Below are 16,699 nucleotides of genomic sequence, written 5' to 3' on the forward strand. Positions count from 1 at the left end.
TGGCGAGGAACAAATGAAATATGGAATTTAAAATGTTACAGCTACAAGCATGCCCAAAATAGTTGTTCGCGTTGTTTTTGTATATTCTTGCCCCAAAGTGTTCCCAATTGCTATTATTCAATATAAAACGCCTACCTCTACTTATTTTATAGATTTGGGAAGCCTATACTACCTACACACACTCTTCGGGGATTTTTCTCTTTGTTAGAGAAAAATCATTAGAGAAACTCAAATTCCTCGTCATCTAATTCATTTGAAGTTAGTGCGGATAAAATCTTACGCAATCTGTGCTTTTGCTGTTGTACAACAGCCAAAATAGTTGGTAAATGCTCCATCGGCAAAAGCCGATTCGACAGCCTTTGTTTACGTTTTCATGAGCCACAGCTGATCGATCAGCTGTTCGGATGCAGATGCACTTTGACGCAGCTCTGTGGGAACACGAGTCTCGCATCTGCGAAAAATCCCAACCGTTCCTCACAGATGTGACAGTATAAAGTCGATTCTGAAAATGCATATCGATGTATCGCATAATTAAAAAATTCGATTAATCTACTACAGAATCGATTATTAAACCAAACCACTCTAGTGGTTTGTGTTTAAAAAATAAACTGAAACCGGTCACATTGATTTTTTGTAATATTGCATTTTGGCCCGGATTAATTTATTTATTTGCTTAAATGGACCTACACACGCTCCTGCAACGTGCCCAGAACCTTACCAATGAGGCGAGGGCAGATTGCGAACTGCCGCCGGTGGAGAGGACGCTCCAACAGGTCCTCCAGGCCACCAATGAGCTGCACGCGCGCGTCACACAGACCGGCGGGAAAGAGATCCAGGCGTGAGTAAACAAACCAATGTCTGCCAATATCGGCTAATACCGCGATGTCTCTGGAACAGGCACATCTTGCTGGGCTCCAAGGGCGTGGACCTGCCCAAGTTGAACCAGAAGTTGGAGGCCCTGAGTGCACGCAAAACCTTTGAGCCACTGGACGTTGTTAAGGCCGACACGGATGTGTGCACCTTCCTGAAGAGCGAGCGCGAGAATGCCATTCTTTCGGTGATCGAGGATACCAACAAGAATGTGGGTAAGGTTTCGCGGTGGTTTTTCTTCGCTGACACACTTTTCCGCCGCTTTCGCAGATCAGCGACTCTGTGAGCAAGCAGAAGTGGGCCACGATGAACAGTGTGTGGAATGAGGAGAAAACCCGGCTGCTGGACGCCTTGGTGGCCCCCTCCCAGAACTTTATCGACCTCCAGCGCCTGCCCGAGCCCACCATCTTGAATCAGTACTGCCAGCCACGATCCTGCCTCGACAGCATGGAACTACTGTACGCCCAGGAGATTCGGCAGTACAACGAGTTGTTGCTGAAGGGCAGCAACCGTCCAAATCTCGTGCAAAAGTTCGCCCAGTTGGCCAGCAGTTTCCGGGATCCGCAGCTCACAGACATGTGGACTCTTCTGGCCTGCGTGACGCAAGTGGGTGAGCCGCTGAATTCCGATCCCGTCAAGAGCCGTCAACAACGACCGGAGTTCGTGGCCTATGCCAAATCCTACTTGGAGCGCCGCTACAAGCTATACATGTCGTCGCAGGCGGGTGGCTGCTCCTCCAGCTCCCAACTGGCGCTTGCCTACGTAAGCCACCGCTTCAGTACACAGCAAACCATTGGCCTCGTGGATACGGTAGGCGGCAAGCCCCTGTGGCCGCTAGTCTACTACGGCCTGCGATGCGGATCCACCGAGACGGCGGTTAAGTTCCTGCGGGAGGCGGGAGCCAGTCACGACGACTTTGCGCAGCTGATTGAGGACAGGAATGCGGGTGAGAGTAATTCCCGAATCGAGAGCCAGCTGAGGCTGCAATACGCCAACAAGATTCGCAACTCCACGGACGCCTACAAGAAGGCCGTTTACTGCATTCTCTTGGGCTGCGACGTCAACGAGGTGCACGGCGAGGTGGCCAAGACTATTGACGACTTCCTGTGGATCCGACTGTCAATGCTCCGTCCGGGTGACGCCGTCGGCTACGGCCATCTGCAGGCGCTGATTCTGGAGAAATATGGCGAGAAGTACTTTAATGCCAGCCAGCAGCCATACCTCTACTTCCAAACCTTGGCCCTCACGGGGCAGTTCGAGGCCTCCATCGAGTTCATGGCTCGGCGGGACTCCACTCGTGTCCATGCTGTACACATGGCCATTGCCTTGCACGAGTTGGGCCTGCTGGGCGGAGCTCGCAGCGTTTCGCAGCCACTGCTCTCCATCGACATCGTCGATCCCCAGCCACTGCGACGCCTGAACCTGGCCCGTCTCATCCGGCATTATGTGCAGCGATTCGAGCGCACGGATACCACGGAGGCCCTGCACTATTACTACACGCTGCGTTGCCTGAGAGATCCCAAAGGCCGCAACATGTTCCTCTCTTGCGTTTGCGATCTGGTGGTGGACAGTGGTGTCCTGGACACCTCCAGATTCGACTTGATATTCGGCTCGCGCCAGGTTGGGGGTGACCAGGATGAGGTTACAGGGTAAGTTCAGTAGACTTATATAAAGCATAGTTTAGACTCTTGGTTTATTAGGGCTAAAAAAACGTATATGAACAAAGCGCTTTGTTTTTTTTTCTAGTTCTTGTCGCTTATAGAGAGTCATGATGTTGATTGTAGAAGATTTTACCATTGCAGGGTATTATAATTTCAGATGCAAGGGTAAACAAACTTCGGCGTGCCGAAGCTAGCTTCCTTTCTTGTTGTTAGAAACAACGACTGATTTGTATATATTTATTCTAATCATCTGTAATTTGTTTTCAGTGGCCTCTTCCATCAGTTCAATTGTCCGGAGTTCGACACCCGAACCATGGCCGGCCTGGTTGCCGATGAGCTGGCTTCGCGCGGAAACTTTGAGATGGCGGTGCGTCTCTACGAAATGGCTGGCAGGTACAATCTTGCCCTGAAGCACTTGTCCATTTTGCTGGCCCAAGTGGTGCAGTTGCCCACGCTTGAGGGCTCGTTACGGGCCCGCCTGGGACCGGAGGCGCAGCGCTTTAGCCGGCTTCTGGCCAGCGATAGCATCGAAGTGGAGCCCAAGATGAGGTGCAGCTTCGTGCTGCTGCACGACCTGCTCTTGTTCTTTAACTATTTTCACGATGGTAAACTCAGTGCTGCCCTGGAGCAGCTGCAGCACACGCGACTGATGCCTAGTACAACCGACGATGTGGAGTTCTGTCTGGCCAATGTGAAGAGGCTCAGCGGGGAGGTGATCAAGGTGGTGCCCGACGTAATTGTGGCAGCTATGGAGATTACCCACAACCAGTACAAGAAACTGAAAGCAGACGGTAACGCCGGCGCGCTGGACCAGAGCCAGATGCACTCACTGAGGGAGCGGGCAAAGGCGCTGTCCAACATGGCTGCAACCATGCCGTATCGCCTGCCCTACGACATTAATCGGCGGCTGATGCAGCTGGAACTAGTAATGTACTGAATAAAGGTCTCTTAAGCTCTGAAAAGAACCCCGGTGGCCGCTCATTTCATTAGCACTATGATGTACTCGTCTTCCTCTTCCTCCTCACTGTGAGGGAGATCCTTTTGCTGTTTCTCCAGCTCCTTGATACGAAGGAGGGCAGCTGCCAGCTGCTGTTCCAGATCACTGCAGTTTCCACAAGATTTGGGTGGGTTACTCTCCTTGGAGTATTCCTCGTCGATGCCCTCGTCCTCGCTCTTAAAGTTCAGCTTCTTTAAGGGTTCAAACTCACTTTTGACGTGCTCTTCCAGAGGATCTTCTTCTTCCAGGCCCAAAAAGAACTCGGGCTTGCAGTCCTTAGGCAGGTTGCTATTTCTGTTGGGCAGCAAGCTCCGGCGGAAGTGCCGGCCGCAAATAAACAGCCACTTGTTGTCGCCCGTGAGACGACATGTGTCGAGCCACTCCTGCCTGAGCCGCGGATCCGAGGGAAAGAAGTGCAACCTGTCTGGCGGGGAGCGAGACGGACAGTTCTTGACGCTGCACTTGCGCACAAAGGACTTCCTTGTCGTGGGAACGCTGTGATGCCGCACCTCGTTTTTACCTGGAAGGCGGGGAAGGTGAGACAAAAGTTCAAGAGGATCCTTCGGTTGGTGGCTCACCCAAAAACAGTGTGGGAACTGCCCAGGAGAACACCTTGGCCTTGCCGAAGCACTGCGTCTCGAAGTGACGACGGCACACCCGCTGATTGTAGAGGTTCTGATGCTTCGCGAGGCCAATGTTCTCCGTCCACTTGGTTCGGATAACCGGATTAACCGGAAACTTGTACATGGAGCGCTTGTCCTGGTGGCCACTTTCGGCACAATTCGGAACAATGCAGCGAAGGTTTCCATTCTTTGTCTTATTTTTCATCTTAATGGCCGAATTGACTATTTGGCTACGGAGAAATTATGATTGGGGGAGAGAAAGGTGAAAGCCACAAGTGTTGGTAGGCGTTTAAAAAAATAAATTTGGGTCAAGATCAGGGCCATGATCGTCTGCAACGGCCCGAACGGTGGCCTTTATATCAATTCTTCGTACTTAGGAAGTAGCGTCAGTACCTGCTGAACTCTCTTCCGGAAATGTGTTGTATTTAGAAGAATGGAAATGTTCAATTTTTAAATTGCTTTTTGTATTATTAACAGAAATTTATTTGAATCTTGGCTTAAACTAGCAGAGTCCACCACCTTCCAATGTTTCCCACCTTTTTATGGTATTTTATAACAGTTAACCCTGTAGGCCCCGAAAATAAGTTCAGGCACATTATTCACAATTCCAAAAATAATAAATGGTCTTTCTATGTTTAAATATTTTTTATTCGGTAGGAATAGATACTTATAGAAGCTCTGAAAGCTCTCATAAACGTTTATTAACTTTAGGAGTCAAAATAAAACAGTAATTTTTGTGAGACATTCAGTTTCTCGGAAAATACAATCAAATAATATTATTGATTAGAAAATAATTAAAATGTTAAGATCGTCTGTTTCTCGGGAATCACATTTAAATAATATTATTATTCACAAAATCCAAAAAATATAAATTATCCGTTTATTGGAAATTTGATTTTCATTGAATTTTGTAGAGATTGAGAAACATCGATGTTTTAAAGTAAAAAATCTATGTATCGTCGATGATTTTTTTGCTTCGATGTTATTATTTTGAACCAATCTCGATATAATAATAAGGTTTCGATAGTATCGAAAACTGTCAAAGTACAACATAACGTCAGTGATGCCATTTTGTTTTAGCCAAAATGGAAAAAAGCAAAAAATAAAGCTGATTTTTAGAAATAAATTTGTGGTTTGTTTATTTTTAAATTTTAAATATGAAATATTAAATCTAAGCAGTTATGCTGCATTTGCAATGACTGGGCAGGAATCACAAATAAAGAGTTATGAGTAAAATAAAAATAGACAAATAACTTATAAATTGAGCGGCTTATTTTAAAGATTGGCATATATAATAAATCTATTTTTCAATACCTGTCGTTAAATGTACATAGCTTCTTTGAATTTGCATATTTGCTAAAAATGATTAAGATATTACCATTACCATTTATTACCATTTATTCTAATCGAATTCACAACCGAACTTGACAAACAAACTAATATAAGCGACGGAAGATGCCACACATTTAGGTGTGGACTATGTAAGGGAGTTATTCGCTATACGTAAAAATCTATACTGTTCTGATCTAAATACACGTTTAACATTTTACCCGTGAAACACAATTAAAATAGCACTTAAAATGTAGTAAACTTAAAATTAAAAGAAGTCGGCTTTAATTTTTTAAAAACAGCTGGAATTCCCGCTGCCCGCTGTCTTGAAATTTTTCACGCCATCACACTTTCAAAAAGCTGAATTTGATGGGAAAAAAGCGGGAGTGACATCACTGGTCCTAAACTGTCAAAGTAACGACCAGTGTTGGCAACTCTTCAGGGCTTGAAAAAGCTAAACCCAACTTCGAAAAAAGCTAGAAATAGCCAGCAAATTTTGATGATAGCTAAAAAATAACGCTAGGGGTAAGAAAACATTATTTTTTTTTGTATTATTGTTGAAGAATTTTTGAAAAATGGTCAAGTTCCTCTATCATCACCTTTTCTGCAGCTGAATGGAGGCATCATAAAACATAATAATACTTGAAAGATAATAATAGAAAAAGCTAAAATTACGCCAATGTTGCTTGGAAAATAGCTATAATTCCCGCTAGCCGCTAGTTCACAAAATATCCCGCATTTAGGTTTTAAAACAGATATAATGGGAAATAGCTAAATTGGCAACGCTGTCGCTAGCCAGAGAGCCGCTCTCAATTTGGGAATTCCATAAGCAAATTCTGTTAAACGCCCGCTCAATTTGGGAAGTCTATAAGCAAAGTCTGTTAACGAGCCAAATTCTGTAATCAAGAGTGACCAAGGGGAAAATACCGAAAAATATCAAACAAAAATATGGCGATATTTGGGCAAAAAATATCGTTATATTTAGGTTTTGAAACACGCCAGATATAGTGGGAAAGTAGCTGAATTGGCAACACTCGTAACGACGCGTTTGCGGCGCAATAATTATAATAAAATTAAATTCCGTACGTTTCCGTCTAACAAAAAATAATCTAAGCCCAGAAAGCAACGTGCAACGTATGTAAAAGGCAAGGTGGTGCCTCTGGCAGAACGTCGTTGAAGGAAAAATTAATTTGTTGCCTTCGTTACGGAAAAGTGCCTTGACTGGCACTGTGTGAGTGTGCGTGCGTATAATTAAACAAAAGTATTAGCAAAGTCGTATATTTTGAAATACGCTCGCTGCGAAAGTAAAAAGAGTGTGATAAGTGTCGCAGCTGCTGCGTTGCAGGCACTTCCTCTTGTTTTTGTTTCGGACACGGATTTCATATATTCGCAGCAGCTGCCTGCCGTTCAGTGCCTGTGTGTGTGTGTTTCGTGTTGTTGTTTCACCGCTCGTTAACTACTACCTTGAAAGAGGAGAGAAAGAGGGAGGCGAGAGCAAGGCAAAGAGTGCAAAGTTGATGCCGTTCAACTAAGCGTTCGATAGTGTCGACAACAACAAATACGAATTAACTGCGAGTGTGCTTGTGTGTGTGGCGGCATTAGTCACTTTTGGTCTTGGCTTTTAACTTTTTGTCCGCTTTTGGAGCGCATCGCCAAAGAGGGTCTTAAAAAGTAACAAGAGAGACGGAGATCGGATCGGATCGAAAAGGTTAGTTACCCGCAATTGACATTTATTTGTATTTGCCCGTTTGCTACACCCATCAGTTCGCCCGTGCCGACTTTTTGCATTATTATTATTTTTCGTTTTCATTGAAGTTTGCACAAGCTCATACATATTTACTCGATTGAAATTCGCCTCAAGGTCGTATTTGTTAATTAATTAACTGTTTGTCTGTGCGGTTTGTTAGTATTGCCAGAGAAAAAACATTGAAGTTATTGTACAACACGAAAATATTGCATAAACGCGACATGCTACGTTAGTTCCGACGGTTTACTTATGTTATGCAGCTTATAGCGATAAGGGGAGCTCTGTGACATTTATGGATGAGAAGGCAGAACCCACAGTATTTAATTTGCACCCTTTTCCACAGCGTAGAAATTGGGTTACATGTCCAATAACATACCCCGAAAATGCATTACTTAAGCTTCTTTTCCCGCAAAATATAATTCAAACTCGGGGCATTTCGTTTTCGTTTTGTCACTTTCGGGTGCAGCAGGTGTAGCAGTTGCAGTGGCAGTTGCATTTGCGCTTACCTCACTTTCCAGCTGACTGACTTCCAGCCGATCCTCACATGGCTCTCTCCTGGCGCCATTTGGCAGAGCGGCAGCAAGCATCCATTTTCCATTCGCTCCTCTCATCATCCCTCGCTCACATTTGATAAGACTTCTCAGAATAATCATCAGGGCTTGGAAAACAGGAAGTATTTATCGCTGAAACACAAGGAGAAGAATGAACTAAGCCGTAATAAAAATTTAACTCATACATTAATTTGCATAAAATATAGATCAGTTCTCCCATAAAAGTAAATTAATTTCAATTAAAATCAACTAAATGAAAAATGTATAAACCTCATCAGTACTTATTTTGGTGAATCTGTTATCAGAACCATTTTTAGGACCTACAAAAATAGCAAATCTATCCTAGCGCAAAGTGGTACGTTCTGTGCCACTTTCTGCAGGAACAAAAGGTGCTTTTTTGAGGCATATAAATGAACACATTCAAAAAGAACATGGTTATGCACTGCGAGAATTTCGAAGTGCCGCACGCACTCGATACACACATCTGAGTGCACTTAAACGTGTGGGTGTGTACCATTCCAGCTCAGATTGTATTCAACTTTGACCCACATTTGGCAAGTGTCGTCTCGCAATGGAACGCTTGAGTGGATTGGATAGGATGGAGGAGGAGGGGGAGGCATCCCCGTGATGGCTGTCAACAGTGCAGGCCGCGCTGCATATCTATGTATGTGTTTATGTTATTTTATGTTCGAACGTGCAATTTTTAGCCAGCATTGTTTGGCTAGAATATGTCGGCGCAACAAAAGTACATTGCATGTACATTTTTAATGTATATATGTACATAAGTATGTATGTACTTACATATATGCGAAGTCCCGTCTCTATGAATCGCTGAGTGTGTGCAAATACGCTTTTAAAATGAGCTGCACGCGCTCTGGAATACAATATAGAGATGTGTTGGGTGTGTGGAAAAACAAAACAGGAAAACGTGCTGACATCGTGGAATATACGGTTGATTTTGCCAATTTTTATTTCACCTATCCCCAGTACACTTCTTGTTTTTCGTTTTACAGAAAACGGAAAGAAAACCCTGTAGTCAGACAATTCAAAAGCTGGATAAAACTACTTAAAATCAAAGAAAAAAAACCAAAAACCAGTTTTGAACGTTTCCAATTTAATTATATTCTTATCTCTGTCTTTGTCCCGTCTCCCCTGTGCGTTGATTTGGTAGAGTTTCGGCTGTTTAATCGTTGGGAAGCTGTTTTTTGCTCATTCTCCTCCACATGTGTGGGTCTGCTCATGTATGTACGTATGTTTATTTGACTAGAATCTAGATTGTTGTCGCACCACATTCAAGCTGTGTCCATAAACGCTCATTAACCGCCGGAGAATCACATTAATCTTTAACCCTCTGATGATAAAGAGCTCTTATTTGCCGAAGCCGAAGCTCTTCCATTTCGATTAAACCTTAACCTCAAAGACTCGCACAAAGCGTGGCTCTGTTCCGTTCTCATCTCCATCACTCTTTATCTCGCTTCAGTCCACTGTCTTGATGTAAAATGAATGACTTTTGGGCTTTGTTCTCTTTGTAATTTGCTTTAATTGCATGAACGCATTGCGGGCACGTTTTCCACGATTCTTGTCCACATTACGTTACGTTGTATTGGGCAGGTTAAAAAAGAAAAGTTTTTTTTTATAAGGAAAAACAATACAAAAACGAAAAATTGAGGCGTGTTTTTATTTAGGTTCATTTAACTTTTCATGCCTGGCATTAAATTCAATTGACTTCGGCGCTACGCAGTGCGTCGCCTTCGTTTCGTATTGATGTGATATGGACGCTTTTGTTGCTGCTGCTCCCGTTTGCTATTTTTACGCTACACACAAAACAAAAATGGTATTTCATAATACATTCTTGTTGATTTGAGTCCAAATTTGTTTTTAAATTTTTCGTTGGTAATGTTACTTTTTAGTCATTCAACAACTTGTAAAGTAGAGTTAAGTTAGTTAAGGTTACGCAAATTTAGAAGTTATCTATCTTTTTATTTAAATTATTTGTCAAAAGTGATATACTGAAAGTAAATAAACCATAACAGACAATAAACAAATAGGGGATTCTTAGTAGATTGGATTTAAAAGATACTTCAACCTTTCTGAAATTTAAAGGAAATCAAATGTTTTTTTTCAGTCTTATAATTACAAAGTCAACATCTATCTATTGAACATAAAAGTATTTATTTATGTTTGTTAGTTTGTTTCCGGTGTAGTTTCATGCGCAAGTCAATGCTCTGCTGAAGAATCGTTAAAGTTAAAGACTGATGGACACTCATAGACCTTTGTAATATAATTGTGGTCTAGTTTTTTATTTTGCCAGTGAATATGGAAAAAATATAGAAGCCTTCAAGGTCATCAGGCCCGCTTTGTGGCTGTTTTGTATGAAAATGTTGAAGTATCAGCGACGGTAGCGGCGGCGGCTGCTTGCCGTGCCAAAGCAAATGAGACCGGGGAAAGAGAAAGATCGCACGTTTGGCGGGCACAATCTATTAAATACGGAGCATGGAAATTGCTCTTTTAAATGCAATCCTAGCTAACAGCGAGTCCATTCGATTAGTAATATCGTTCGCTCTCACTTTGCTTTTAAGCTGCGGCTCTTGCTTTGGCTCCTCCTCGAACAAACAGACGAGATCGATCTGTGTTGTTTGTCACTTTCTTTTGTTCTGCTTTCCTCCGGCTTCCATTGTTCGTGAGAGCTTACTCGGAACGTGCGGTCAAGCTTGAGCATGGGCCATACCACGATGGTTGGTCCAAAGTAAAAGTTGTCCCAAACCCAAGTGCCCCGCCTCACGAGCAGTTTGGCTGGGCCCACACAATACTCTGTCAACGTTGTGAGTCACCGGTGTTCCATCTCGCGAGGTTTTAAGACCTTTCTAACAGAAATCAGACAGTTACACGTAAACATTTGTAAATAACAAACAATTAGCTGATATTTTCACAGCCCTAATTCTCTCCGTTGTGTTCAACTCAAGGGAGCCTCATGTGAAAACCGGTTAGTTAGCATTGAGTCAAACGTTATCACTTAAGCTTAAACCATTGAAAATACAGGTAGCCCTAGCAAGGCCTTAACAACAGATTTCAAGATATGTTTGAGTGTATTCGTTGTGAGTTGTAAAGAAGAGTTTTGGCTACAAACTAAGAATTGTCAGAGGGAAACACGTTTTAAGAATGAGCAGACACTTGAAAACCTTCAAATAACATCGATTATTCATTTATACCTTTAATAAATAGTATGTTTGTGTCAAATATGTAATTTAATAAATAAATACTATATATATATTTGAGGCTTTCCTACCTCTCCTTCATACATCTAATAGCAGCAAAAAAGCTAAAAGTATTTTTATAAAAATCGGTATGGGAAGCCAACGTCAAATTCATTTAGCGTTTGCCTCGTAATATTTATATTAAGTCCACAAATGGTGCCCGCTTTTAGCCCGATTTAGTTGGCACTCAATAATCGAGATCCACATCATCTGTTAATTTAGGTTAGATTTATTTTAATAGTCTAATAATGACGCCAGTATGTGAATATGTTACTTGTTCAATCTAATTTCCTCTCATTATTCTGATTTTGCTACACACGCCGATTAGAGTGATTATATTATCAGCTCTTTGGACGCAAAAAGGGGGAATGTGGAAAAAGGAAAGCATGTGGGTAATTGTGTTATATACCCATCTATCTGAATGCTTATCTAGATACTGCTCTTGCTCTTGAATATCTGCACACAGACCCCCACACCAAGCGAATAGTAAAAGCGAGCCGGCAGAGGCTGAAAATGATTAAATTGGCATTCAGAAGCCCGACGATTCCAATGTCCATTGCTGTGGTGGGTGGTCCTCCCTTTCTCTTGCTCCCATCATCACCTTCTGAAGGTGATTTTAATTAGATTGAAACTGCAATGTGCGCTCTAGTCTGTTGTGGCTTTAACCAGGGAAAACGTGTCCGCGATTAGCGTCACCGCCAGTCATTCAGTCAGCCAGTTACCCAATAAGGGGCAAAATAAACAGTCAAACAAATTTACAAATTTAGCTTGATATTCGTTCTCGTGCCTTTGTTGTTTATTTATCGTTTGCAGAGGAGGTCTCTTATAAAAGGAATGGGATATTTACATGAAATTCGCATGCATACATTATTTATTTGTGGATCCAGCTGAAACCTTTGAAAGTTGGCATTCAATACCCATCTTTGTTCTATGATTAACCTAGCTGATTCACAATTGTGCAAACGATCCGCTAAATATACGATTGTTGTGCTCATTTGATCAATCATAGATTGACCATTGAGTTTCTTTGAATGGAATTATGTTTAATTTAAATTTAAATTGGAAGCGAATCTGTTTAAAGAAGATTGTGCGGGAAGTTTCCATTCAAAACTGCCAATGAATATCAATATTTTAGAAAGTATCTTTGAAGCTTTCCTATTGTATTAAGCCTTTTAAGAAAGGAAAAAGATATTCTTCACATGGAATATTTTTTCTATAAAATAAAAGTATATTTAAGTATATTTAAATAGGCTCCTTTGAAGCTTAATTAAGTATTAATGCTTGGAATTCCCTTATTAATTGAATCCAGATAAACGGAAGTAGGTTCAAGTATTTGTTAGTGGTTTATGTAAGCAAACATTGCGTTCTGCCTGCCATATGCTATCTTGTTTTGACCACTAAAAGAGGCGTAGAGCTGTTGGCTACGCCATCTCCTCCACCCACCTTTCTATAGAGTCAATATTATTTTCCCGCAAAATGACCTTTGGGGAATTTACGCTGTGACGCACTTTAATATCCAAGACCAGACCAGACGGCAGCTGATAATATTTATATACTAAAACGTAAAGTACTCCCCCTTCATCATAGCAGTTCGCTGAATTATGATGTCGTTAATTAAAACACAATTCTAATGAATAGCCCCTGCTTCAACGGATCCCCCTAAATCCCTATGTCCCCGCTGCCGCTTCCCAATAATTTTTTTGCGACTTAAAATTCTTTTTTTGTTTTGTTTACTTGATACGCAAACCATTTTGTTGTTCTCGCGAGCATACGACATTGGCTTAGCTCTCTTATCATTGCCCATTGCAAAACTACGTCTGTTTCGGTGTCGGGAATCTCCCGCTTGTGCCACTTGCAGTTCTGTTCATCTGTTGATCGGCTGGGATTGGTTCCGCCATGTGCCGGGCACCGACTGTCCGGCAACTGGGGCAGCTGCAACCCAGTCGTCGTAACTGGTGCACACTCCAGATTCCACCTACTTGTTTTGTGGTTCGGCATTAATTTGGAAACTACGCCGCTTTTGCTGATATCATCATAATCATGCTTTCACTATTCGCAGGGTGTGTGCTGTGTAAAAAATGAGTAAAACAGAAATAGAACGACCTCCGTAATTAGCAGAAGAGCCTTTTGTGGGCGGGACCAGCGCCCATGGGAAGGTGACGTAAATGGTTCAAAAAACCCCAAGAAAAACAACAAGTCTTTTATTTAGTTTTTGTATTTGCCAATTGCATCGTAAACACAAAACAATAAAAGAGTATTTTTCTGATCTGTCGATTGATTATTTTGCTTTGCAGGCTTTTTATTATGTGATTATGGACATAATGAGAAGGTGTTGGGAGTTGAAAATCTCTTCGTTCGTGTTATCTAAGTAAGGTCTTCTAAGTAGTTGCCTTACATGAGTCCCCGATTGTATTCCCTGTCGGAAAAGCCACTTTAGTTATCAATAAAATTAGTAGGCAAGAGTCCTGAGGCCTTTCACAATTATTTTATTTTTTACTTTAATAAAATTCTAGTGTCTTTTGCCAAAATCTAATCGGAATTTTAAATATATTTTCTTGTTGTTCCCTTGATTCGGTTAAAGTATCTTAAACCTTTTACTACTTAAAAGATAAACTTATAACAGATAAAAAATGTGTAGGTTGATATTGAAAATTTTACTGTGACTAAAAAAGAGCTTCTAATCTATTTTTTGGACATTGGTAACGTTATTTTGTTGTATAGAATTTCCCATCGACAGTTAACTTATTGTCCCCCAATCTCTGTTTTTGGTTTGCCACACGACTTGCGATAAGATAGCAAGTTTCTGCTTTCCAGGTAAATGTGATTGTTGGGGCACAGAAGCTCAGTAAACTCTTTGAAGTTTCAAAAATTCATGGGTCTTTGAAATTTCGAGTAGAAAAGTCTTACAAAAATATTATTGACACAAATGTGAGTCATCAGCAGTTCTTCTCTGGGCCCTGCACGACAGCGGCCTTATCAAACCCGAATGTCCGCGATAAGAAAACCATTTTTGCATGTTTAATTAGAGACGCTACTTATCAGTCTGCCATGCTCTGCAGCTAATTAACTCGTTTTTGCTATTTCTTACTCGCAGGCAGCATGACCATTCCATCGAGACCAGCGCCAGCTCCGCCCGGTTCTCGTGGCCAGACGGCCGCGGCTGGAGCTAACGCCGGCTTGGAGCAGCTGCGCCTCCAGCTCCAGCAGCAGCACTTGCAGCAACAGCAGGCGGGTGGCGGTGGACTCCAGAAGTTGACCATCAAGCTGCCGCCGCCACCAAAGGGGCCACTGCAGACGCAGAACTCCCTCCACAAGCGCCCCACCCACAACAACAACAATAGCAGCCTGTTCGATGAGCAGACTGGAACGGGAGGATCGAGCATCACAAGAAAGTTTCCGCAGGCGCGCTACACGCCGGCCACCAACTGGGATGACGATCCATTCGGGACCAACGGGAATGATCGATTCAAGAAGATGCCCCCGCCGCGACCGCCGCCGCCGAGGGTACTTGTTAACGGACAGAAAACATCCACCTCCTCGCAGCCAGCGGCGGCCGCCGGCGGGAGCAGTCTAATCTCGAACATCTTTCATCGGAAGAAGTCCATGTCCACGGCACCCACCGCTGCTTCTAAGGCCGCAGCGCAGAGTCGCGTCTACGGCCTGAGCAGCGGTCATGCCCGGACATCCAGCAGTAACACCACCACCAGTGCCTCCTCAGCGGCAGCCAGCGCGGCGTTTAGCAATGTAGATTGGAATGACGCCTGGAACACTACCACCACCACCGCGAGCAGCCACAGTAGCAGCGCTCATTACTCCTCCCAGCAGACCATCGGTGCGAGCGTGAGTGAGGGGCAACTTATCAGCTTCGACTCGCCTCCCTCGTCGCCGACCTTCACCCAGAAGTCCAACAGCGACTGCGTGAGCGTGGATAGCTTCAGCTCCGACAGCAACTTCAGTTCTCCCAACAACGGAAGCGTTTCGCAGCCAGAGAGCGGGTTCGAGGACGACTACCACCGCTCGCGGCCATCCACACAGAGCCCGTTGGATCCTTGGGAGGCGGTAGACAGTGCTGGGCACGGCGCAGTGGACAGTTTCGGCTCTGCCCCAGTGCGCCAGACGTACCAGCTGCAGAGCCGCAGCTCGGACAACCCGCTGTGCAATGGCAAGAGCCTGTTGCCGCCGACACAGTCTCTGACCATGCCCACCATCATCAAGCCGAAAATATCTCAGAAACCAAAGGCACCAAAGCCACCACCGTTCGTTGGAGGCATTCCACCAGGCTATGTGTTGCCGTCAGGCTACGGTGGCTCGGAGACCCCACCATCGCCACCCATGCCCAAGGGACCACCACCGCCGCCGCCAACGTCGTCGGCCACCGGTGGCATATCGATGCTGGACGTGATCGCAGGCAAAGTAGATGCCATTGCGCTAAGCAACGGATGCCAGGGCTACATCGAGGAGGAGGTCATTCCCTACGCCATCGCTCTGTACGATTTCGATGGCGTTGAGGAGGGGGACCTCAGCTTCAGGGTAAGTCGTAACGCATACGAAGGGAGTTTCCAAATAAGTGTCTCCTAACTCTGTTGTCTGCTTGCAGGAAAGCGAAAAGATCTATTTGCTGGACCAGCCAACGGCGGAGTGGATGCGGGGACGCACGCGTTCCGGTTGCGTGGGTATCTTTCCGATCAACTATGTGGACATAAAAGTGCCATTGGGAGCCACTGGTAACGTTGGTGGTGGTGGAGCTGCTGCTCCTGCTCCTGCTGCAACCTCGTCTTCATCCACAGCCATTTGTTTGTACCACTTTCCCGGCGGTGTCGAAGGAGATCTAGCCCTGCAGGTAATACATTTCTTCTGAGCCCAGTTCTTTTCTGAAAACTTAACGAAACATTTGTCTGCCTGCAGGAAAATGAAAGGGTTACCGTGCTTTATAGAATAAACGAGGACTGGCTGTATGGCGAGGTGGCGGGTCGTCAGGGCCAGTTTCCGGCCAATTTCATCGACCAGGTGCCTAGCACTCTGCCCACGTTGTAGCCACCCACAACCGCGAGCGCAGTCTGCGATCATTAGCGATTAGCGATAGTTAGTGTCGAAAAGCGAGAAGAGATGTCAAGCGAACTGAAACTTATATACACCACACATAATATTGTATTTTTGCTATATCCTGTGCGACGAAATATCACGAGAATATGTAGTCTAAGACTCGCCCTATACCAAAATAATTTGTAAGCCAATTGATAGATGTCCTTCCCCCTTCCTATACCCACCCCGCTTATACACGGGATTCAATTGGATGATTTTATGTTGAAGCCGCAAAAGGAACTGTTTGTATTTATTCGATATTGTTTGCTGATCCCTTAAGTATTCGCCTAAGCCCCCAATATACATATATGTATAGGCGAGCAGCAGGCAAAACCATTGTAAATAAGTTATATTTTACGTGATTTCTATAAATGTTTAATTATTAAAATCGAGTTAGTTAGACGCGCTAGTTAGGCACATTTACCAGATTCCAATTAATTATGCAAACCCGTTTGATGAATATTCAGTGTATTTATATTATTTGTTGAAGTTCCCGCGTGTTCCATGTGCCCCACAAGCCCTTGTAGGACCCATCTTGTCGAAACCTATCAGAGTATCAGGATATCCGCCTAGAAATGGAGAATG

The 16,699-nt window shown here is 43.8% G+C and overlaps 3 protein-coding genes across 5 annotated transcripts; 2 read left to right on the forward strand and 1 right to left on the reverse strand.

The window, feature by feature from the left end:
* The first annotated feature begins 596 nt into the window (after positions 1-596).
* On the forward strand, positions 597-3,496 carry Nup93-2 (Nucleoporin 93kD-2). Its single transcript, XM_017180565.3, has 4 exons — positions 597-838; positions 898-1,081; positions 1,141-2,519; positions 2,799-3,496. Exons 1-4 carry the CDS (start codon positions 678-680, stop codon positions 3,466-3,468), a joined length of 2,394 nt encoding a protein of 797 aa, XP_017036054.1. The 5' UTR covers positions 597-677; the 3' UTR covers positions 3,469-3,496.
* LOC108084379 (uncharacterized) lies at positions 3,490-8,645 on the reverse strand. 2 transcript variants are annotated; one of them, XM_070287058.1, is made up of 4 exons: positions 8,580-8,645; positions 7,734-7,910; positions 4,107-4,381; positions 3,490-4,048 (listed from the first exon to the last, which is right to left on the reverse strand). In XM_070287058.1, the coding sequence occupies exons 2-4, from the start codon at positions 7,823-7,825 to the stop codon at positions 3,510-3,512; spliced, it is 906 nt and encodes a 301-aa protein (XP_070143159.1). In that variant the 5' UTR covers positions 7,826-7,910; positions 8,580-8,645; the 3' UTR covers positions 3,490-3,509. The 2 variants fall into 2 exon arrangements, with proteins under 2 accessions (XP_070143159.1, XP_017036057.1); XM_017180568.3 differs by lacking the exons at positions 7,734-7,910; positions 8,580-8,645 and adding an exon at positions 4,545-4,566.
* On the forward strand, positions 6,506-16,574 carry l(3)05822 (lethal (3) 05822). Of its 2 annotated transcripts, none has more exons than XM_017180522.3 (4): positions 6,506-7,188; positions 14,127-15,562; positions 15,630-15,872; positions 15,938-16,574. In XM_017180522.3, the coding sequence occupies exons 2-4, from the start codon at positions 14,132-14,134 to the stop codon at positions 16,064-16,066; spliced, it is 1,803 nt and encodes a 600-aa protein (XP_017036011.1). In that variant the 5' UTR covers positions 6,506-7,188; positions 14,127-14,131; the 3' UTR covers positions 16,067-16,574. The 2 variants fall into 2 exon arrangements, with proteins under 2 accessions (XP_017036011.1, XP_017036012.1); XM_017180523.3 differs by lacking the exon at positions 6,506-7,188 and adding an exon at positions 13,857-13,960.
* The last annotated feature ends 125 nt before the right edge of the window (positions 16,575-16,699 follow it).

The sequence above is a fragment of the Drosophila kikkawai genome, chromosome 3R, assembly GCF_030179895.1.
Source record: "Drosophila kikkawai strain 14028-0561.14 chromosome 3R, DkikHiC1v2, whole genome shotgun sequence".
Classification (NCBI taxonomy): domain Eukaryota; kingdom Metazoa; phylum Arthropoda; class Insecta; order Diptera; family Drosophilidae; genus Drosophila; species Drosophila kikkawai.

Bases quoted from the DNA above. Each gene is read 5' to 3' on its own strand.
- Nup93-2 (XM_017180565.3), top strand. From the start codon at position 678: ATGGACCTACACACGCTCCTGCAACGTGCCCAGAACCTTACCAATGAG. The intron at 839-897 runs GTGAGTAAACAA...TCTCTGGAACAG, and splicing joins GGCGGGAAAGAGATCCAGGC to GCACATCTTGCTGGGCTCCA. The intron at 2,520-2,798 runs GTAAGTTCAGTA...ATTTGTTTTCAG, and splicing joins GACCAGGATGAGGTTACAGG to TGGCCTCTTCCATCAGTTCA.
- LOC108084379 (XM_070287058.1), bottom strand. From the start codon at position 7,825: ATGGAAAATGGATGCTTGCTGCCGCTCTGCCAAATGGCGCCAGGAGAG. The intron at 4,382-7,733 runs GTAAGCGCAAAT...ATTTCTCCGTAG, and splicing joins TCAGTCAGCTGGAAAGTGAG to CCAAATAGTCAATTCGGCCA. The intron at 4,049-4,106 runs GTGAGCCACCAA...CCCGCCTTCCAG, and splicing joins AGTTCCCACACTGTTTTTGG to GTAAAAACGAGGTGCGGCAT.